Source organism: Rhinolophus hipposideros (genome assembly GCF_964194185.1).
Source record: "Rhinolophus hipposideros genome assembly, chromosome: 11".
Taxonomy (NCBI): Eukaryota; Metazoa; Chordata; class Mammalia; order Chiroptera; family Rhinolophidae; genus Rhinolophus; species Rhinolophus hipposideros.
Window position 1 is genome coordinate 64009723 of NC_138057.1, and position 24467 is coordinate 64034189.

General features: G+C 32.5%; 1 protein-coding gene across 1 annotated transcript in view; it reads right to left on the reverse strand.

Moving 5' to 3' along the window:
- Positions 1 to 4789: 4789 nt before the first annotated feature.
- Positions 4790 to 24467, reverse strand: part of SHOC1 (shortage in chiasmata 1) — a gene marked incomplete at both ends in the record, with an annotated part of 59229 nt that continues 39551 nt past the window's right edge. The window contains 10 exons of the mRNA XM_081065393.1: positions 4790 to 4890; positions 7342 to 8302; positions 8961 to 9110; positions 10751 to 10882; positions 15365 to 15458; positions 16142 to 16263; positions 17560 to 17671; positions 18717 to 18834; positions 19514 to 19692; positions 20753 to 20822. Coding sequence (XP_080921519.1) covers positions 4790 to 4890; positions 7342 to 8302; positions 8961 to 9110; positions 10751 to 10882; positions 15365 to 15458; positions 16142 to 16263; positions 17560 to 17671; positions 18717 to 18834; positions 19514 to 19692; positions 20753 to 20822 — 2039 coding nt within the window. The remainder of the gene's footprint in view (positions 4891 to 7341; positions 8303 to 8960; positions 9111 to 10750; positions 10883 to 15364; positions 15459 to 16141; positions 16264 to 17559; positions 17672 to 18716; positions 18835 to 19513; positions 19693 to 20752; positions 20823 to 24467) is intronic.

Consider the following 24467-nt stretch of genomic DNA (forward strand, 5'->3'; position numbering starts at 1 on the left):
TGTTTGCTGGAAGTGGGAGGTGAAATCTTTGTTTATATGTACTTGTAGAATTTTGTGAAAAATAGATATAGGTATAACATACAGAAATATCTCAATGACTGACAATATTTGCTCTTGAATAGCTCTGTATAAACCCGCAAATGAGTGAAAATATCTTGGAGTGTGAGTCGTGTTACAATAGAGAAAATGGAAGCCTGGCTGCGAAACTTCCAGGTCTAAGTAGTCCCCTTTCATTCGATTCTAATTCCGGTAACCCTTATGTAATCCCTCTTTGTTCTCTGGATCTGTTTCACCTTCTCTGAAAGGTCACATTATCAATTATTCTTTCTCTCCTTTATTTTCAATTTCTCTATTGGGTTCTTTCTATCAGCATTTAAACATGTTCCATTTTCCGTCTTAACAACAATATGCATTTTAAAAACAACGTCCATTAAAAAACAAATTTCGGCTTACGAGATGGATAAGTCCTAGAGGTCTGCTATATGGCATAGTGCCTATCATTAATACTGTATTATATACTTAAAAATTTGCTGAAAGGGTAGATTTAATGTTAGGTGTTCTTATCTCTCTCTCTCTCTCTCTCTCTCTCTCTCTTTCTCTCTTTCTCTCTCTCTCTCTCTCTCTCACACACACACACACACACACACACACACACAAAGAGGGCAAGAGGAAACTTTTGGAGGTGATGGATAGGTTCATGGCATAGACTGTGATGGTGGTTTCATAGTTGTATCCTTATCTACAAACTCAAGTTGTACACATTAATTGTGTATTTTGGCTTTTTGTATGCCAAAAAACTACAAAAACAACTCTATTCTACTTTCCCTTTTCCAAAACTCTTGATAAGGTATTACAAGAAAACTAGACATCTCATTATGAATACAGATATAAATGTCCTAAATATAAGCAAATCAAATTCAGTCGTATATCACGAGATGATACAACCTGACAAAGCTACAAGTAATTCAATATAAGGAAATCTATCAATGTAATGCATTACATGAATGGTTTAAAGAAGAGAATCTATGCCAGCAAGTCGTTTGATAAAATTCAATAGAGATTCTGAATAAAAGCTAAATGGATTAGTGAAATAGGAATAGAAAGAAATTAAAGATGGTAAAGACAGTTTGTCAAAACCAACAGCAAGTTTTATACAACATGGTGAAAAGTAGAACCATTCAGCATATTAGGAACAAAACAAGAATTCCCTTATCACCACTATTCTGCATTTGCTTTGGAATTCTTAGCTAACCCAGTAAGATGAAAAAAATGAAATATGTAAACATTTTAGGAGAAATATCTGTATTTATGGATAATATAATTTTATACCTTGAAAACTCAAGAGAGTCCAGTAAAAGAAATACTTGAATTTGTAATAGAATTTGGGAGACTGGCTAAATACAAAGTATACATAGAAAAGTAAGCACTTTCTATACTGGCAAAAGCTGGTTGGAAATGTAAATAATGACAAAATGATAAAAAAATACTTGGGAATAAATTTAACAATAGTGTAAGTCATAAAAGGTTTTATTGATGTTTATAGAAGTGGTCTATATAAATTACAGGATATGAACACAGTTTCATTAAAATGCAGTCTTACCAAATCTAAATTTTATATAAATTTAGTGGAATTCCTAACTTACTATTTTTTTAAAACTTTTATTTATTTTAAGTGTGTTTTTCCAGGACCTATCAGCTCCAAGTCAAGTAGTTGTTTCAATCTAGTTGTGGAGGGTGCAGCTCACAGTGACCCAGTGGGGATCGAACCGGCAACCGTGTTAAGAGCACCACGCTCTAACCAACTGAGCTAATGGGCTGCCCCCCATCTTAGTTTTTTGAGGAAAATTGATTAAAATATCTAAAAGTTCATATGGAAAAAAATCAAGTGTTCAAGAATAGTTTTTAAAACTGTGTGTGCATGTGTGTGTGTGTGTGTGTGTGTGTGTAAAACAAAGGAGGGTGAAACTTGCCTCTTTAGTTATTAAAACTTACTTTAAAGCTGCTGAATCAAAACTATGATTTAAAAATAACACAAAAATAGGAAACCCAAAATAAACAATATTGTGGTACAGGAATAGACAAATAGATGATTGGATCATAATAGTTCAGAAATAGACTTGACTTTTTTCCTATTCATTGGGAAAGTATAGTTTACTTAATAAATAGTGCTGGCATTATCGGCAATCTATTAGGAAGAAAACAAAATTGAGCCTATATTATATTATGTAAAAAAATCCACATGGGTTAAAGAAAGGTAATACAGAAAGCATTAGAAGAAAAATTAGAATAATTGAACAACTTTAGGGTAAAAGAGGTCTTCCTAAGCAAGACAGAAAACCCAGAAATCAAAAAAAAAAGATGTGTATACTTGACTACTGTGTTTCCCCGAAAGTAAGACCTAACCGGAAAATAAGCCCTAGCATGATTTTTCAGGATGACATCCCCTGAACATAAGCCCTAATGCGTCTTTTGGAGCAAAACTTAATATAAGACCCAGTCTTTTTTTCGGGGAAACATGGTATATCAAATTAAATAATTAAATAACTAAGGAACTTAAATAACTAAATTAAGTATTAACTGTTGTATGGTAAAAAATCATAACCAAATAAAAGCAAAAGAGAAAAATATGTATTTTTTTCAGCCCTCGTTTTGGATTGCTACTTTACTCTCCACAACCCTCAATCCAGGGTACTCCATTTGTTGGATCCCTTGTTTTAGGATGGGGCTCCTGATTGGGGAGAATATCCAGGATCCTATTAAGTATGAGGAGGTTAGGGGTGGGACACCCTCGTTGGCCCCAGTTGTACGCTGAGTCTCAGAAAGGGAGGGAGTAACTTACGTACATCCACCATTGGAAGAGAGCTGATATTGTGGTGAGGCCCACAAGTTTGAATGGGGCCTAGGAACTTGGGGTGAGGCGTCTCAAAGGTGAGCATCGCTATCATCAGCAATGAATCTAAGTGCAAGTAACTCCCCTTAGAACATCAAAAATCTCACAGGGACACACTAGCAAAGAAAAAAAGATCGATGTTTCCATTGCAAAAGCCAATCTGGAGACTTGCGGCTGTTCCCAACAATTCCATGTGGTGGGGTTTTGGGAGAGGACTTGGAGGCTGAACTGACACTTTGGTCCCCTAAGAAGGGCCGATCCAGACCCTTCAGCCTTCTTCTACGGACCCCAACCTGTTGTGACCGTTGCTCCCTGGGCATGTTCTGCTGGAACTGAGCTCACTTTATCAGCAGGAGCCCTAAGATGCTTTCACTCCGCTTGCTGAGGAAGCAGGAGGCAGGTGTTGATAGCTAAGGACTTGCCCTAATCCGTGGCCTGTGAAGAAACTCCCCTCCTCCGGAAGCTGATCAAAGATGGGATAAAGGAGATCTGTAGGCTGAGCAGCCTTAGCCTTACCTGCGGAGCAGTCCTGCCCAAACTTTAAGAAAGTAGAACAGAAATTCCAATTAGATTTCCATAAAGTTTCTCTTTAAAGTCTGCACCCCCTACATAGCCAAGCAAAAACAAACATCCTATAGGTAAAAGTGTATTAGAGGAAAGAAAGTAGGAGAGGTGGTTCAAAGTCAAGTCAAGCCTGTTTCAAAAAGAAAGCCGTGATTAACAGGATCAAACGTTGAGAGGTCAAGTAAGGTAATGTCTGAATGTCCTTTGGGCATTTTGAATTTTCAAAAATGTTACTGATCTGATAGGTGAAAAAACAGTAACCTATTGTTTTTATTTGCCTTTGCCTAATTAATGAAGTTGTATATTGTTTCAAATGTTTATTGGCTATTTTTGTTTCTTCCGTGAAATACACATCTATTCGTGTATTTTGCACATTCTATTAGGTCGTCTTTTTTCTATCAATTTGTAGGGAATTCTTTATATATTAGAAATGTAAACCTTTTTTCTTTTATGTGGGTTTTTCATGCAGGGAGTCACACAGGGTCTCTGGTCTTGCTCCCCACATAAGAACGCAGGATATGGTGAAGCCAAAAACACCCACAGAGCCATAGATGGGGGAGTCATACCACTATATTCTCGCTGGCGGCATCCACCTCTCTGCAATCTGCTCTTGCTAGCTCAGCCACCATCTTCTTCCTAGCCCCCATTTTCTGCTAGTGTAGCCACGGCAGTTGTATTAGTGGCCAATGGCTCAATGGTTACAGGTGACGGCCAACCAGCCACAGCTGACGGCCATCTACTACCCGAGCCAGCACCCCTCCACGTGAGGCCGAGAGCCTGGAAACTGCTCTCTGGGGCTCTGTCCCTAGAGGGTTGCAAATGTTTTCACTTAGTAATTTGTTTTAAAATTTTGTTTATGAAGATACTAAAAATTGGAAGTTTTCTAACTTAAATTTTGCCCTAGGTTTTAACTTTTTTGGTGGTGGAGGGTTGACTGTCGTGATTTTTACTTCTTGACTCAAAGGGTCAGATTAGGATGGAAACTCATTTAAAAGTCTTGCTGGGGGAAAGGTGGGAGGCAGCGGGCCCTTCAGAAGACAGCTAAATAGCCCTTTTATATATATACAATAAGGTTTTATGTATTTTTTAAAAGGCTTGCAATGTTTAGGTGAATCTGGAGATATTTAAATCTTATGACAATTATGCTAATTAGAATATTTTACTTACAAAGATGCAAACTATAGGACAGAATATGTATTATAAAAATTATGATAGAAAACTAAGAACATCTCAGAACAATTGCATTCTTTAATGTACAACCAAATCTAAATCATTTTGTTACTGGGTAATCATCAAAAACAATGGAATGTAGCATGTAGCACTATTCGTTCTCTTTCAAAAAAACCTCAGACGAGTTTGTCCATCAACTCTACCAGGGATTTTTTCATACACTAGACGTCGTTTTTTGCATTGTGGTAGTTGTGCGCACATGAAATCTGTTAAAAGGAGAAAAAGGAAAACCATTTATTACTGATAATAGTAATCTGAGCTATTTTTCCCCCCAGTTATTCAAGTGAATCCTATCTTTTCATCATCTATCTACAAAGTTTCAAAATTTCCAAATTGGGATAAAATAATTATTAAAAATTGCATTTTTAGCATATACACACCTGTACCCAATGGCCCAATATTACTTAGTGTTATCTGCAGATATTTGCTCATGCCCTGTGCAAATAATTAAATCTCCCTGTATTTAAGACTTTACCTTTAAGTTTTCCCTCATTAAGCCTGTTCCTTAACCTGTTTCTGTACTCTGCTACAGAATTGATCCTGAGGTCTGTTATATGGTATGTGGTAATCATGTATGACCTCTCCTTACATGACTGTATTATATATGATATACCTCAGCCTGAAATATCCTAGATTTGAATACTCAAGTGATTAAATCAGTGAAAGAGGGAGGCTAAAATTTTAGTATTCCTGGGGATATAATCTCATTATTGCAGGAAATAGATGCCATTATAAGCAAATTTAAAAAGCAATGTAGTAGATAATTTTATAGAGATCACAAATATACACCTACAGGACAAGTGAAAATTATCTTGAGGTACGCCAATGCTTTGGATTAATGTTCTAGGGCTGCATCAACATGAATTTAAAGCATGTTATATTGTAAACAACATATTTGGAGGTAACGATGTTCTACAGAAAACCGCAGTAAAATCAAAAGTTGCCATAATCATAATGAAGATACTAACATTAAAGATTTACAAATATATGGTGATGGAAGGAGAAATGACTCTGGGTGGTGAACACACAATGGGGTTTATAGATGATGTAATACAGAATTGTACACCTGAAATCTATGTAACTTTACTAACAATTGTCATCGAAATAATTTTTAATTAAAAAAAAGATTTATGTGAACTGTGTGAATGAAAATATTTTATGGAAATAATTGGAAAGTGGAAAATTTTTTCTATAAATTTAAAAAATATATTTTTCAATATTTCTAACCAACATTATACATGATTTAAAATATTTATTTATAACTAAATTGATGAAATACAATGTGGGTATATATTTGACTATTCTAGCTATATCCCGAAAAGCTTAAATACTAAAATTTATTTAAAAATATTTTCTGAAATTTTCTCATTGAGAAAATGGGAAGATTATCTTCCACCTTGGGGGCCCTATATTCAAGAATATCCAATAACTAGCATGCTTAATTTGTTCCAGAGTGGGAAAACTGTGGAATTTTTCCAGTTCACTTATGAAGCTGGAATATTGATTATGAACCTTCATGTCAAAATGTGACAGAGCATAAATAATACAATAAATCAACTTTATTATAAATGTAGATGTGAAAATCATAAATATTATTAACCATGTTTAACAGCATATTAAAAGAATCACTCCTTAAAAGCCAATTAGGTTTACCACAGAAATGGCAAAAATGGGTTAATATTAGTAAATTTTTAAATATAATTCTTGACATTAGTAGGCAATGAAGAAAATATGTTTGATTTTCCCCTATAGGTGCCAAAAAGAGTTTGGATAAAATTCAGCAGCTATTCTATTCCTAACAAAACTTACAAAACTAGGGGTAGAGTACTTCCCATTAAAATCAGGAAGAAAACAAATTGTGACTATTAAATAGGACCAAATCCAAATTGTGTAAGTCCTGGGGCTTATACCATTTGAGAGGTCCTTTTTTAATAAAACAAAGAATACAAGATTTTTCTGGGTCCCTCTCAGGCCTCACAAAAGGGCCTGTGGAAAACAGAGTTTTGAAGCTTAAGCTTCTCCCTTATCTTTCTTTTTTCCCCCCTGTCATGGCAAAGCCACTTTTGTATGACCATTAGAACAATATTGTGTTCTAGGTTCTCAGGCCAGTGCCATAAGAAATGACAGAGAAAGGAAAGATATAATTATCAAAAATGAGAAAATAAAATTGTCCTTTAAAAAAATATGGTTAAATGTTCAGAAACATCAATTGTACTATAGAGCTAATAGTAATATCTGCTTAATATGATTGTCAGAATAAAGTAATCCACGTCAGTGGTCTAGAATGACACCTTAATACATTTTAGCCCATTAAATGTCCTTGCCTGACAAATAAGTTAATTTTCTAATACACTGATTTCTCTGTTTAATCTTTGTTAATTTTATCTTTCTGCCTGTTTAGATTTGTTCTGTGTTTTTATTTTTAACTTCTTGAGTTGTATGCTTAGTTCATCTAAAGCTGTAAGAATTTGATATATTTTCTTTGCATTTATTTTCCTGGAAATCTATAATTAGAATTTAGTTTTCTCTTTGACCCAAAAGTTATTGAAGATTCTTTAAGTGTAGTAATTAAAACAAAAAAGTTTTTTAATTTGGAAGTGGTTACATCTTTTTAAGTTACATTTGAGAGTAGTTTATCTATTATTGACTAGTGTTACCTGTTAATGATTTCTTGTCTTCTGAGTTAGATGAAGATTCAGAGTCCCTTTTTGGTCCTAAATATTTTCCAGCTCTTTGGTAGAAATAAGGACTGTTGAATTCTTTTTGATTTACATTAAAATCAGAAGCACAAAATAAATCCAAACTGGGGACAGATGGTAATTCTTTCCAGACAGTCTCTTTAGTTCCAGCATTTGAACTTGCATATATGAAGCCTTCTAACTCATTTGATAGATATTTTTGCTGATTAGTGCATAAATTATCTGTCTGAGAGTACCATTTGTCACATGTAGTCTGTTCTGCACCATATTGTAAGTTGAAGGAGTGATTCTGTTGTTTCCATACATTTTTCTTCAAGTTCCAATAAAGAGGAGATTGAGAGCCTTCTAATGAAAAGATAGGGGCAGATACTTCTTCATTGGTAGGTCTTTTTGCTTCATGTGTTCCCTTTTTCTGATAATTTACAAAATTAGGAGGAACTCTCTTCTGAGTGTCAACTGGTGATATTCTGGTTTCACATTTCGTTTGTGTTAGGCCCAACGAAAAGACATCTGACCATGAATCATTCTGGTGTAGAAAGGAGTTATCAGCTGAGTTCCTTGATTCTATGTTAATCAGAAAAGGATTATTCTGCACGATGTTAGCATTACAACAGGAGTCTTTCCAGTAGCTGGTCTGACTGTAAGAAGTCCCCGGTGGTAAAACACATGGCATTTCTCTTAGTTCCATGAGGGAAGAGTTATAATTCGAAGTGGTGCTTGTGTCTCCCTGCACTGTCTCTCCTAAGTCTGAATATTGGTAATATTCATTATATTCTTGAATGACAGACTCCAAAGAGCCAGAAGCTGTACTCTGAGAAGTAAAGTTCTGATTCCTGTTTTTCTGAGGTGATGAAATTTGAGGTGATTTTGTTGTGGAAGGAGAACTAATCTTGAATAAAGAAGTGGTGCCACAAAAATGCTAAAAATTTTTAAAAATTAATTAATATACAAATGCAATATGAACTTCAGTCTAGTAAATATAAATAATAATGCTTATCTATATGGAAAGGAGGCAAAATATAAATAAACAATTCATTCATCGGTATTCTGTTAACCCATGTAATAAAAACATTACATAATTAGGCCCTGTTAAAAGAAAAACATTGTAATTTGCATCTATTTTCTAGTCACTTATAATAGATTTTTTTCAGTTACACAAGTTATACATGAATACCATTTCCTTGATTAAAAATTAAAAAATGTTACCAATAAGGCTCAAATTCACTTTACTACTATAATGAAGGGCATCGGGATTTTTAGAAGAGTTAATTTAAACCCATATGGATACAGTGTATAATTGAATATTTGTAGGCACACCAACATTCAAAACAATTTAAAGTCTAATAAACTGACTGTACTGAATTATCTATGCGAGATAGTTTTAAAATATATAATGTGATTGACAGCCTATGAGAATTCTATATAAAATTTAGATCAAGGAAATTATTTCTTTACTATGCGAAGTCCCAAGCAAGTATAGTTGGATACCTTCATTTTGAAAATCTTTATGGTGAAAATAAATATTCAAGAGGAAAGGAAATAAACTCATATAATAATATAGATCTCAAATAACTAACCTTTAACACTTTTTCTGGAACTGCAGGTAGGAGTTCCTGAAGTTGACAAAGAGTTGCTAATAATATCCACTGCAGCGAAGGTCCTTTATTTAACATGAGCTGAGCCACCAATGGATTAATACATGGAAAATCAAGTAAGTAAGTTTCTTCCTAGAAAAGAGTTTAAGGAATAATCAACCAATGTCTTGAAAGTGACGCATTTTATTCTACTCTTTCTATTAGATTAAAATTTTGTCATTGCACCTACACTTAAATTGAGATGTCTGGAAAAAAAGTATGGCCAGGAGGGAAAGTTCTTTGGCAGTAAAGATTCGTACACTCTCACTGGGAAGGATCTTCAAGTTTATTTAGTCTTATCACTCATCCAAAAAAATTTGTCACAGTTCATCTTCTTCAAATGACAATTGTTTTATCTAATGGTAGATTTTCTAAAGAGAAAGCTTTTAGAGGACTTAGTTTAGGATCTCAAGATTTCTTTAGCCCTCCCTTTGTAGACAATTTATTATCACTGTTTGATTAAGATGAACTATGTTTGTGATATTTAAGAGATGTTATAATTTCAGGAAAGCTTTGTTTAAAGAGTATAGGAAGAATTTCTGTTGACAGGAATTGACCTTGACAATCTAAAAAGGTGCGTTTTCATAGAGATCTTATAAAAGTCTAGAAATATGCGTATAACAACCATCTCTACTATTGCCATATTCTCTTTTTTCATGGGTTACACTGTTTTTTTTACACCGTCTTTGATTTTTATCAAATGATAGACATGTGAGCAGATTGGATATGGTAAGAAGGAAATTGAACACGCATACACACGTCATAGTTAATTATACCCATATTTGCTGTTAGTACTATGTTCTGGTTAGGCATGTAGAAGTTCTGTGATTTAATACATATGAATATTTTATTTTATTTGTTTTATAATTTTAAGTTTTGAATAGGTGAAAGAGTCACATGGTTTAAAATTCTAAAAGTATTAAAAGTATTAAAAGGTAAAAAGTCTCATTCCCACCCCATTAGCCTAGTTCTCCTCTCCAGAGATAACTAATGTTATCATTTCTTGGTATGAAGTATTCCAGAGATATTTTATTAATTTACAAAAAAACACATATAAATATTAATTTCTCCTTGTGTTACACAAATGGTAGTATACTGCATACTCTGTACTGCAATTTTTAGTTTTCACTTAACAATCCATCTTGGGAATTATTCCATGTTCGTACATGAAGAGCCTTGTAATTCTTTTTTTATAGCTTCATGATTTGAAAGTATTTTAAAAATAACAGAAAATAACAGAAACACTGGGTTGGTATGAGAATTGGAAATATTTATACTCAAATAAAAGAAATTTCTAAAAATTGACTGTTTAATCTTAAAAGTATTATACAACTCTACTTTGAGTTTCAATTATATACTTGAATTACTGACAAATCATGGAATGATAAAATTTTGCTATTCTCTTAATAAATTTATTATTCTGAAATGTTTATATTTAGGAATGAGAAAAACAATTGTTTTTAAAAATATTAAGCATCAAAGTCATTAGATTAACTTGTAATAACTTAGATTTGAAAGTTCATTATAAAAGATCCCATTAAAATAATTCTGTGAAACTGAAAAATAAAAATGATTCTAGAAAATGATCTAAATAAATGTTGTGCATTATGGTTATTGTTATATATGTTCATGCAAGCATAAGAGGACAAAAATATGCTACCAGAAAGAGAATTCAAATACACGTATTTATATTTGCTTTGCAAATGCCCAATTTATTTATTTAGGAAATAAACCTTAGATGGTGAAACTTCAAGCCAGGATTTATCCAACCATTCATGAGGATCTCTCTTCGAGGTCATTAAATTGTGGTCAGCAATTTGTCGAATTATCAGTGCAGTCTCTTCTACTCCTGGGGCAATTATAAGCTAAAACATATATATATTTAATGTTAGACTATAGAAAACATTTGGAAGCAAAACATATTGTTCAAAAACTATTTATAATTAGAAGAAAAATAAAAAACAGCACTCATCTTTGAGCACCATTTTAGATATAGTTTATTAATTTGTTTATGTGAAACCCGGGACATTTTACTTGTGAAGATAAGCAATTTTCTTCTTTAAGTATGATATCCTTGTAGTTTCCAATTTTGGGAACTAAATTGTTTTTCTTCACTACCATTTGACATTTATTAATAAAATCTTTTAATATATTTGGTGTTATATTTCACCTATATTAGAAAAAAAGCAATTTAGTTATCACTAGTAATATTTAATATTTTGCTTTTTCTAGGTTAAATCTAATAGTGCTCAAGTAAAACAAGAACTTTAAAAATACAGTGTAAGATTTTTTCAGACACAAAGTTAAAAATAAAGGATATTTACAGATGAATTTAAAGTCAAAAAGAAAAAATAAGGTTTTGATTTAGAGTAGCCATCCCCAACATTTTTGGAATTGCTCATTCAATCTTACCTTATTTGATACTAAGATACACCCATGCCAAAAATGTGTGTGTGTGTGTGTGTGTGTGTATTAAACTAAACTCTAAAAAAGAATTGTTTTCCTTTTAAAAATTTTACAATTACAGTTGACAGTCAATATTATTTTATATTATTTGTAGGTGTACATCATAGTGGTTAGACATTTATATAATTTACAAAGTGATCCCTTGATTAGTCTAGTACCCATCTGGCACTACACATAGTTATTACCATATTATTGACTATATTCCCTATGCTGTACTTTACATCCCCGTGACTATTTTGTAACTACTTATTTGTACTTCTTAATTCCTTCCTCTTTTTTACTCAGTTCCCCAATCCCCTCCCCTCTGGCAACCATAGTTTGTTCTCTGTATCTATAAGTCTGTTTCTGTTTTGTTTGTTTATTTATTTTGTTCTTTAGACTCCATATATAAGTGAGATCATATGGTATTTGCCTTTTTTTGTCTGACTTATTTCACTTAGCATAATAGCGTCCAGGTCCATCCGTCCATGTTGTCGCATAAAACAGAATTTCTTAATTTCCCCTATTTCCTGTCTGTCACTTGTGTTTCTCTCCATGTTTTCTCTCTTCTGAAGCCTTTCTTTTCCTCTTCCATTTCTATCTTTATCTTCTTTTAGAGTTGGTTGAAGGAAAGATAGTTCATGGGTTAGCAGTTTAATGTGGACAGAGATATACTACCTAAACCATCATATCTTAGAAGTATAAATATCCTGTCCTGTAGTAGAAATTTAAAAACAAGGACTGTACAAACCTCACAAAACAGTTATGACAGTTTTTCCTTTCACAAAAATTTCAAATATAAAACTATTAGTACATACCTGGGGAGTATAAGCATTCTAAAGAATGATTTCCTTTAAATTATACTATATGTATAGAGTGCACAGAAATACACTGTTTGGATCCAAATTTATTTTATTGCTAAGTTTTGGATATTTTGAGAACATTTGACACTTTTATTTGAATATAAAATTTATTTTAAAAGGCATAATTTTATGATGGTGTTAATAAATATTATTTTAATTTATTAGAGCAGAGTTCATGTCTAGACTTTGGCAGATTCAAGAATCCCCTGACATTGTTTTCAAAATTTTGCATATGTGTGTTGTATTTATGCATTTTTTTTGCAAACAGATTTCCTAAGAAATTTATAGAACATTTTTTGAAATTAGAATAAAATACACCTGAAATGAATAAAAAAAATTCAAAAAAAAATAGAATAAAATATAGCATAACACTACTAGCAGTATTTTCTTTTAGTTTAAGAAAATGTACTTAATACTTCCTTTATGGCTAGGCTCTTCAGATGCCTGAAAATAAAATAAAATAAAAAATCCATACTGATGTGTTCTAAAGACCGAAAGCCTAAGTTAAGTAAAGTAAAACAACAATATATTCTAAATTAACATGCATCTAGCGAACCCCCTTTAATGTAATGTCATCAGTCACAAGAATTAGAGGCTTGAGTATTGGTGACATATTGATAGAGTAAGGTAAATTGATTATAGATGTTTCTCAAATTCCATGGAAAAATTGACCAATTTTTAAGACTATTATATAAAGCTTGAAATGCTTTTGGACTAGTTTGATCCAGGTGGGAGCATACTTTTGTTTGGAATGGATTGTGACTGGGCAGTACCGCCTATTTCATCCTGAAATGGCTTCCTTGGAATATGTCCTCTATGAGATGGGTCACTGTGCCTGAATACAATATCACTCATTGGTGTCATGTACTCAGTGTATTCTCTAAAGCATATTTTGCATAAAACTGCTTACCATGAGCTGGGAAGAAAAGAGGCCAATTAAGTGTGAAACTTCACTTGAATGGATAAATGAGACAAATTTACATTTGCCATTCTTTAGATAACTTTTCTAAGAATTCTATTTCTACATTTAATATAGATCACAGGATCAAAACTATCTAGATTCAATTTCAAATAGATCATCTGTTGCTTTTCTTAATAGGTTGTGCTTTGGTTTAATTCTGTTTAGTAGATGTCTGTTGAACATTATTGCTGTGTACACAGCACTGTGCTAGATGGCTATAGGTTTTACAAAGACAAATGGCCTAGTTCTTACCCTTCAGAGGATGGGTAGAAGATGTATGAATAAATAGCTCATACTACACATAAAGGTACAAAGTTATTGGGAAAATGGGAGGAGCGATTTATCCCACCAGGGTAAAATTGGGGGACATTTCTTAAACTAGGTGATGTCTGAATTGGGCAGAAAAAGACAGAATTCTGAAGGCTGGCAGTCAAAGGAGGTAGAATAGTGTTCCGGGGAAAGACAGGAATGACACATCTGTGCAATGGCTGCGAGGTGAGTGTGTGGGCACATTCAGAAGACGGTGAGTAGACCCATATTAAAGGAAGGATCATTAGGGGCCAAACTGTGGAGGAGTTTGAATTCAGCTGAGTTTGAAATCTGTTTTAAATGAAGTAGGAAGCTGTGGAAGGTCTTTTGAGCCAGAAAATTCAACTCAACAACAAATATTTATCAAGAACCTAGTATCTTCTTGGGACTTGCCCTGTGCCTACTTGCTCTGTGCTGGGTGCCAGAAATATAAAAATGAACAAATATGTTTCTATTCCTTCAGAAGCTTACAATCTAGGGAGTGAATATTCATAGCTGTATTTCAGAAATGTAATTGGTATCAATATATAATATATACTGCACTGAAAAAAGAATAGAAATGAGATTAGATAGGAAGCTACACTTTTGCTGCGACGTTTGGATATGTTTTCCTATGGCTTGCACTATCAACAACAAAGATGCTTTGTATGCCATACTGTGTAACATTTTATAATAAATTTTTAGTGTCATCAAAGCCATTAGATTCTAATTTATCTATACTTAAGTCTAATTGATGCTACTTAGTATGTTTTGAGTATTTTTTTGCTAAAATTCAATATAATGGTAAATTTATTTACCACATAACAAAGACTTAAAACTAAAAATAATGTCTTTTAGTATGTACAAAGCAGCTCAAAATGTTATTATTAAATGCATAAAATAGTCAGAATACCAACTTTTTATTTTTTGTGGATTTTTGACACATTTTGAAAAAACCTTGAAATCAATTAATGCAGTGAAAGGGTTAAAACTCCAAGTGAGAGGTGATGAAGGCCTAAATTTAGGGAAAAAGCAGTAGGACAGAAAGAAGAGACATATTTTAGAGATACTGCAGAGTTAAAAAGAAAATTTAGCTACTGATTAGATCAGAAAAGTAATGCCATAAACTAAGTTTAGGGGAGGATGAGAAGTTGTGTTTTAGATATGCAGAGTCTGTGGATATTCATGTGGAGATTTCCAGTAGAAAGCTAGAAAATAGGTGCAAACCCAAAGGAAAATCAGGAACATTTTAAGGATTATATTCAGAAATGGAAGTTAAATTTGTGGGAATGGCTGACTTTATCAAGGAAGAATACAAAGTGAAAACAGAAGAGTACTGAGCCCCCAAATGGAGGAATGTCTAAATTTCAGAGCAAGGGCATTGAAAGAAAGAGCTAAGAAAGGTAACTAATTAGAGATTACAAAAATATTGCTCCATTTATATGTCATAAGATTTTCATTTTATAGCAGATAAAAACTTAGTATATCTTTCATAAGTGAGCATTTTTTATCAAGGGAATTTATTTTTATTAGTATCCTGCCATGTTTCAAAAAAATCTAAGTAATAATTAAGAGATAAAATATGATTTTGAATCCATTAAGCTAAAGACTTTTAGAACAGAGGTTTAGGTGGAAAGAATATTCATTAATTTGAAAACGGTTCTTTACTTGGCTTTTAAGCAGTTTTAATTTACCCATTTAGTGTTTTTTTCTCACTTGGCACACATGAGTTTGAGTATAACTTTGATTTATGAAAAATACTTATGAACAAACATATATGAAAAGAATACCTTTACATCCAGTTCTTCCGATTTTAGCCCAAATGAAACCAAAGCTGCATAAATCAGTGCTAGGTGATGAAGTGTCTTTTCTGTAAGATGATACCTAAAAAAGAATTATGTTACTATACTTAGACTCATTTGACATCTGGTTATACTTATTAAAATTCATTTTGTTTTTCACATTTCTAATGTTATTAGAATAACCTGACCAAGACAATACTAGTGACAGACTGAAGAGTTTTTTTTGTATACTTAGCACTCTTTTGGAAAAATGTTTCCATCTCTATTTACTAATATTGTTAAATCTAGGGAATGCTGAGAGGGGATTGGGGTAAGGAAGGGGAGAAATTTAACCTATCCCCTTACAGGCCATTGTCTTGGCATGAATTTTTTGGTAATTCTTCAGTAACACACATCAAAGAAAGTATAGCTAGATGCTACTTAGTTGGTGTATTTAAAAAGATTTTAGAGAGAAGGGATTTAAGAATGACACATCTTTTAACCGAGAAGTCCAGAATTTTAAAGTAAAAAGAAGTGAAACACTTAAAGCAGCAATTCTTAGTGAGGCAGAGAAGGGAGGATGATTTGCACAGAAAGTCCGGGGAAATGTATCATCTCCAAAGTTCCAATTTGTTTTCCTGTGGCCATGCCTCCACCTTGAGGATCCCTGACTTAAAGCAAACTAGATGAACAGGGAAAAATTTGCATAGCTACTTGTATTCACAGAAGAGGACTGAGTAACTAAAAAATAGGAGCGTGACTTTGGATGAAGAAATATTTACTTACTCTGAGTTTAGTGGTTTTTTGGTATACAAAATTAACCAACAATAGCTGTACTGGAATGATAATGCCATTAGTCTCATAATGATATTGTCTGATGCCTTCTCACAATTCAACTCTTCTAGGTCCTACCAGAAAATACATAAAATAAAAAGATTCACTAAGTGGAACAGTTGTTAATGGAATTATTGCTACCGTACTTCAAGAATCTATGATATATAAATGATAACTTGAGAAGAAGCATGGGTATGGGCTTCCATTTTATGAAAAAATTGAAACCACATTGGAAGTAGTAGGGGGAAAGCTACAGTGGATGTTAAGACAGCTAATGACAGTTTCAGCAAGAAAGACTCATAAGTCTCCCATAGTCCTAGATATGAAGAAAGCAGCTTACAGAGTGCCCCTATTAGGGCAAAGTCAAATGTAGACAGGGATCTGTCTACTTTTAAGGGCAATATAAAATACATTTAAAATCACATGGGATAATTTGCTCTGAATGCTTATTTAAGGAAGACGAGAAAGCAGCAGTCAATGGACTTCTAGGAATTTCTAGACAATGTCTAGAATTCTCTTTTTCTTTTAACACAATTTTTGATAGAGTGAATAAATTCAGGAAGTATCTTACTGTACCAGTAACTTATGTAACGATGAATTAAAAGTTTCTCCAAACAATATTTCCCCCCAAATAATGCTTTTTTTAAAGAACTTAAATATTCAAGACACAATATCTCTTAAGAACCCTTCTAACAGAGCTTTGTGTTTCCATCATATAATTCTTACGTTGTTAACATTTGCTCATCAATTGGACTTGTACCTTACCATAATATTTGCCATTAATTTATACTCTACACCATCAAACTAGGTTCTGCTCCCCACTCTCAACCTATTAAAACAATTTCTTTGTAATTTGTACTCCAATCAAGCAAACATATCAGGGAGACTCAGTCAAGAATTTATACACCTTAATTCTAAACTATATGGACTTTTAAAGAGAATTTCTCTCTCTGTTTAGAAACCAGTTTATTTATAGGCAATCCCTACTTGTCTTAGAGGAAATCCCATATTACCAGTCATAGCTTCATATACCACCCCTTTTCAGGAAACACAATGGCTAGAATTTAGTTTTTAAAGTTTTCAACACTATAATTATTCCATGAATATATTTAAAATAGGTAAATATACAATATTAAAGATTCTATATTTTGTTTGTCTTTTTAAAGTATGTTAAAAATTTTAAGGTATCAAAGAAGCTAGGTAATAGTCATTTTCCTCAGTGTTAATTTTTGTACTTGTTGCCCATTTGCAAAGTTTTGGAAGAAATCACTAGATCATAGTTAAGCTCTCTAGAGTAAAACTAGTAATAAATTTCATGGTTATATATATTTTAATATATTTGATTTATGTTTTTTACTGTATAGTTTTACCTGCAAAATTACAGCAGTGCATTCATCAATTGTCACCACTACATAACATTCTGTACTGCCAAAGAGTTTCAATGACTCACTGCAACATCTCTCCACTAATGTGATATTATACCTGAAAAATACAATAATTTGGGGTGACATAATGGAATGGCTAAGAAGAATTAAGAAAAGTTGTATTGTCCTCCTGCATATTAAATTTAAACTACTGTGCTTTTTCTTTCATATATCAATTTACTCTATAAATTTGAAGAATGAAATTATGATTTATTCAGTATATAAGACAAATTAGTTGAGATATGTATTGCCTGAGGTATTTTGCTAAATATTACCATACATAATACTATTACAAATGTGTTGACCAATTCATTCTAGCTCTTTAAATAATAATTCATGAAACAAAAACATTGTGCTATGACACTAAAACATCCTGCATTTATCAGAATTTTGTTTTCTTTCTTCTTAAAACTGGCCTAGATTTTAACTACCTTTTATTAGTTCATAGTTTTCTGTGAATGCCCCACAGCCTTAAGATATAAAAACAAAAGTACGGAAAATAGATCTGCATTTTAACTAAAGTCACAGCACAGTTATCCTTCCTTGAGATACAGCCCAATGTCTAACATTCCTATGACAACTTGTGTGCTATGATAAAGTGTTTTCTATGACTTAAAAGTGCCCAGTATCGGTATGACCTTAGAACTAAAGGTTTAAACTTGGAAATTTAAACTTGGAAATTCATTTAGGCCTTTAACGTCCTGTTTCCCAGGCATTATTTAAAGTCCTCTAAATAAGAATGCTCTTTCTCAATATTATCAATGACCCAAAGATATGACCATATAATTCACAGAAAAACCCCACATAAAATGGTCTTCCTGGCTAGTAACAAAAGAAATGCAATTAAAATATTAATTTAAACAATACTGAAAATTTTTTCTGCACAAAATTGGTATACATTACCAAAAAGACAATATTCAATAATTACAATGATTTACTAGAAGGAGAGAAATGTATAGTGAGTGACATAAACTGTGTAGAAAACTGTTCCTATGTGATGTAATTCCAGGCATGAATCAGAGAGAAATAGTGCCACATATATAGCATATATTTAGCCAATTACGATATATACCTTTGCTAAAGTTATGAAATCAATAACTTACTTGGATTCTAGCAACTGAAGTATTTGTGGAGTATTAAGAAGTCCTTCAGATGCAAAAAACACATAAGGAATCTGAATTTCCAAAAGAAAACCACTAAAACTATCCAGCAAGGTGCTTCCTAAATAAGAGAAAATTTATAAATACTTCTTTTTTTCTCATTCCCCAGCTCTTTCTATTTCTTAATTAAACATGAGAATAACAGGTGTATGTTCAAGGAGTAGTATAAAAATAAAACACATTCATTGTGAAAAATCAGAAATTAGAATAAAGAAAGATCTGAAGAATAAAATAAAAACTATATGTTATCCTACTACCTAGAAATAAAACTGAGTTAACAGATTTTACCAAAACTACTACATACTAAAAACAAAGTTTAATACATACTTCCACACTTTTTTCTACATATTTTCTTGTTTATACTCACACAAATACACTCAATTTAAAAAAAAAGGAAAGGAAAAAGTTTTCTGAATCAATCAACATACTATTACATAATTTTTCTCTAAAATTCAGTAAAATACTATTGAATAAAGGTATCGGATTAATATTAGACATAATTGTAATAAAATTGTGCTATTATAAGTAATTTAGAAGTAAAAGGGATGAAGATAAATATAATCAGTAAGGCTTACTTTACAAATGAGGAATATAAGGTATGAGATAGTTAAAGGACTGGCTCAAGGTCACACAGTGGTAAGGTTAGAGCTTGAACTCAAGCTTACTGTCTTTCCATAGATCAGAAACAGAAATTTTTCATTCTAATAGAACAAAAAAAGGATTTTAATTTATATTCTTACTCTTTAAAACTGTGTCTGGAAGAATCACTTTAAAGGCCATGTATGGAATATTCAATTTTTCACAGTGTTTGGTCCAACAAGAGTTTTCTAAATAGTTGTATTCCACCACAAATGAGAAATTACTCCAGGGGAAATCTGGTCCAATATACCGATTATGTACAACTACACAGGAACTTTCTCTGAAGACAAAAGAAAGCCAAGAAAATAGAATTATATTTGTATCATTATTTACTTAGAATGCTAAAAGAAGTGTTTTTGGCTTCTTTTATTCTTCTCTAATCCATGCCTACTTATCTTGGAAAAACACTGGTGTATTTACTGTTGATTTGTTCTCCGATAGTGTTAATCTCTTTTTATCTTTCTTTTTGATGGTCATACTGTGGACAACTTCACATTCTCAAATGCATGGGACCCTAATCTTATTACCTGAGTCCTATCAATATGAGACAAATCACCATGATAAATCAATCTCATTTTCTTACAAATGTGACATTTTAATCTTTGAGAATCTATGTAATAGATTATTTCCTGACAATTGTGAAATGGGGTTCTTTTTTCCCCTCAATGGGCTTCATAAGTGATTTAACAACAAAAAAAGATGGATACTTAAATACCACAAATTTATCTTTACCCTCTTCAAATTTTGTGTAACATAGTATTTACTAATCAAAACACTCTGCTGCTTTCTATCCAGAGCAATCCAGATAGACAGAAGTTAAAAGGTATTATGTCTAGCTTTTATGGACTTCTATTTGATTTACATCTTCTCATTTTATTGTTTAGATCCCAATGTTAGAAATAAATAATTTCTACATAAAATAAGGCAATCTGAAATGTTTAGACAAATCAACACTAAATTTATTATTAGTAGGCCCTCACTGAAATGATTTATAAAAGATGTACTTCCCAAAACAAAAGAAGGAGATACAAGAAACAACGCTGAGAAAAAAAAGCACTTCCTGTACTAACAGTAGCAATAATAATGATAATTTGGGGATAATAAAGCAAGATTGGACTAAAATTCTGTACAACAATATGTAACACAAGGCAATGAACTGAATCAAAGTGCCCTATGTAAAAAATTTTCAGAAAAAGGGTGGATACATTGATTAATTTCAGATTTTTTTTTAATTTCAGATTTTATTAAACCTTTTTTGAAAGTTAAATTCTAGGAGAAATTGTGCTTTTCCTGTGCAACTAGTATGTTTGCTCCGCATTGATGAAAAAATACATTTTTACCCATTTAAAACACCTTCAGATTCCAGAAAATCTTTTCTTGTGTTTGAATGTAAGACAGTCAATGTTAAACCTGTTGGAAAAGAGTAATACAAGAAAGAGTTTTTACTGTTTTGTTCATATGTATTTTTTAGGTGTGTCATGTATTTCACTACCACAAAAATGAATTAAAGATCTTTGAACAAGGAACTCAAGAAAACTGCTTAAAATACAATTTGGGGGGATTATTTTTCTAAGTCTAGGGTATCAGTTTAAACCATGGGCAATATTTTTGGTGTATGTGTATGTTGAGGGTATATAAGCATGGAAATTCTGAATTTATTATGTAAAATAATAAAGTAGATCAAAAAGTTAATTTTAAAGTAGTGAAATTAAACACCAATTCTGTGCAGTTAATTTTATCTTGTTAAAAATCATGATAGATTTTACCTTTTTTCCTCTAGTAAAAAATTTAAGTACATAACTAAACATCAAGAGACTGCATTTCAATTTAAATTTCACGTTATTAATTTTTTAACAAACTATAATAAACTTCCAAAAATTCTGTACCCACGTATACAGTTTCTTTTTGGTAGACATAATTAATTTAAGAATAGCTAATTCTAGTTAAAATAAATTCTACATTCTATTAGCATACTTTGTCAACTATAAGGTTTACGGAGGTGTGATGTAATAATGACAAAGTAATCCTTAATAATTTCACGTTTACTTGAATTCGTATGACAATAGTTTGGGTAGCAATAAGAAGGGAGGGAGTATGATTTCTCTTTTATAATTTACAAGGTCATATTATTTAAAACTTAATCTCCTTAAATGATTTGTATTAGCTATGATTCCAAAGCAGATTACTTGCTGAGTGCATTACTAGGATTTTGCAAGCACATAGGATGGTGGAACCACGTATTTTTCTTTCTAACCCAAGACAGAAAAAACAGGCCTAGCTCCTAGATACAGAGGATAGTTGCCAGTTAGAAGAGAAAGTAAAAACAGTTTTCAATGTATAAAGTCAATATTTTTGTGTCAGTATACCTTGTTGAAATAAAATAGAGTAGTGATGTTATAATCCCAAATGCTAAAAGAAATAGGGATGTTCCGCATGAAGCCTATGGAAAAAGCTAAATATATACAGTAATAATTGGTCACTACATCTTAAGTGACATCAAAGGACAAGGTGCCCCATTAGGTAGGTTTAAGGGTTCTTTGTGGGGCAGTAATATTTTCTCAGCTTCTTCACAAAAATGTTCATTTGGTTACCCAAACCCCTTTGTTTTATAATGTTAACTTTGCTCAGCATTTTAAAAAATGTTTCCAATTACCCTGATTCCAGACAACTGTGGCAGGTTCAGCCCCACAACTCTTAACTATTGTTCTGACTTTTTGGTACTAGTAAGGATCTTGTGAAGTTGGTGAATATGAACTCGTCTCCCCAGTTGTGGAAAACTAAGTGAAATAATAAGACACTGCCTTGCAAATTTGGACTGGAGGCACATGATAATGTCATCAAGAAACAGCATCTTTTAAGGCTCTGCTTGAAAAAGTTTTCTATTCTTACATTACTATAATGTAATAGTTTACTAACTACACTGATAAACAGATATTTATTGTAATATCTGCATATACTTCAGTTCAATGTTTTTTGTTAGTCTCAGTCTATACTAGGTATATAGGGAGGCATTCATTATTTGCTCATTCATTCAGTAAATCTTTATTAAGTGACTTCCATGTTCCAGGCATTTTTGTGGATGCTGGGAATACAAATTAGGGCATGGCCCTTATCCTCCAGAAGCTGACATTTTAGTGAGGAAAAGAATTAACAGAATCGGTTATTATAGCCCAGGATGGTAAGTATGCACATAATACCCTGAGTGCACAGAGGAAAATCATTCAAATCGATGCTTTTCGAACAAATGTTTTAACTAATTTTTAAAGGATGTGTAGGAGTTAGTTTCCTAAGGAAGGGAGAAGAGTATTATGATAGCAGGAATAGGATGTGTAAAAGCTTGGAGATATAAAACAACACAATAAGTAGTTTGGTATGGTTAAAGCAAAGAAATATTTTGGAACATGGCAATAGATGCAGTTTATAGAGGGTAGAGAAATAGTTAAACAAAGGGTGGCATAAATTGAGGGTGGTATTTTATTTTATTTTTAAGACTGGAGGGCTTAAAGAGTAAGGGGAAGAGTCATTAGGAAGGTTGGGCTAGGAAATAACTGATGGAAAAGTATTTGAGACTGTAGGAAGAGACGGGATCCAATGCACAAGTGAAAGATTGGTTTCTGAAGGAAGGATATTAATTTTCTCTATAGAGAAAGGAGGAAAAGAAAGATAAAAGAATAGAATAACTGAAGGTACGTTTGGTAAGTATAGTTGAGAGGGAATCTGATTAATGAACATAAGGAGGCATAATTCTCTTCTAAAAACGAGGGAATGAGTGGCATGGTAGGAATTTGTGTTATAGCCATTAGGAGGAAAGAAACGGGGACTAAGAACATATAGAAAGACTAGTAAGAGGCATTAAAATCCCACATAAGTTCAGAGAACATGAGTTTGTAGTGGTAGCAATCTATTTAACTTTCTTCAATAATGCTCAGCAGCTCAGGTATAGGAATAGAGAGGTCAAATGTTTCGAGTGATTCAGAGTTGAGGTTTAAATGAAAGGTGGTATAGGACAAGACTGATTAAAGTGACAGTCACATCACCAAATCTAGAAAAAGAAAAAAAAATGAAACAAAAAGGAGTTGACATATTAGAGATCTCTAAGGTGCCAAAGATCATGAAAGAGCTAGAGGTAGCTATAAACAGAGAGCAATGTACCAGAATTTAAAATTCAGAGGTAAGATAGTTTTGCATTATCACAAGGTCAATGGCATGGCCAAGACGTGAGTATCATTTTTGTTGTGGAGCCCAATGAAACTATAAGGTCAGGGTGTTGAATGAATCATTCCCGTTAAAGACACCAAGGATAATGGCAGGACTAGAAGTGGAAGAGAATACCATGAGCTAGGTGCGCGATAGTCCATGGATGATGGTGAATGTTCAGGTGGTTACTAGATTACGGCAATATGGAGTGGTAGAGAATGGTATGACAATGTGGCACAGTCTCAAAGGATAGAGGAATAATGTTTTGGAAAAGATAATGGAAGGCAAGAAATGGCCTTCTCATCCCCATAAGATGTATCTATCCATCTGTTTGTATCTATCATCTATCAATCATCTATGTCTATCTATCTAGTGAAAATTATCAGTTTCTATATGAGAGAAATATAGGAGAAGCAGTATCATCTGGGGAAAATTGGGTTTCACTTAAGACAAGGAAGGGAAGAAGTTTTCATATTAGCAATGGGTTCTACAATGAAGGCAGAAAGAGCTGGCAGAGGGGTAGAAGAATGAACTGAACTGAAGAATGACAGTGGAACAAGAGAGACCTAGTTTCAAATTCTGATTCCCTCACTTACTACTGGGGAGGTCTGGCATGCTATATCACTTTTATGAACTTTAATTTCTTTATTTGTAAAACAGTTAATAAAACCTGTTCATAGAGCTGTTGTAAGTAGTCAGTATTATTTAGCAACTAGTAGACATTCAATGGAAAGTGTCAATTGATAATAATAATGTACATATAAGTACATTTAATGTATATTTAAGTACATTATAATATATTTACATTGCAGACTTATAATCCAGGTTGATTTAAAAACTAGTTAGATCCCACTGAGT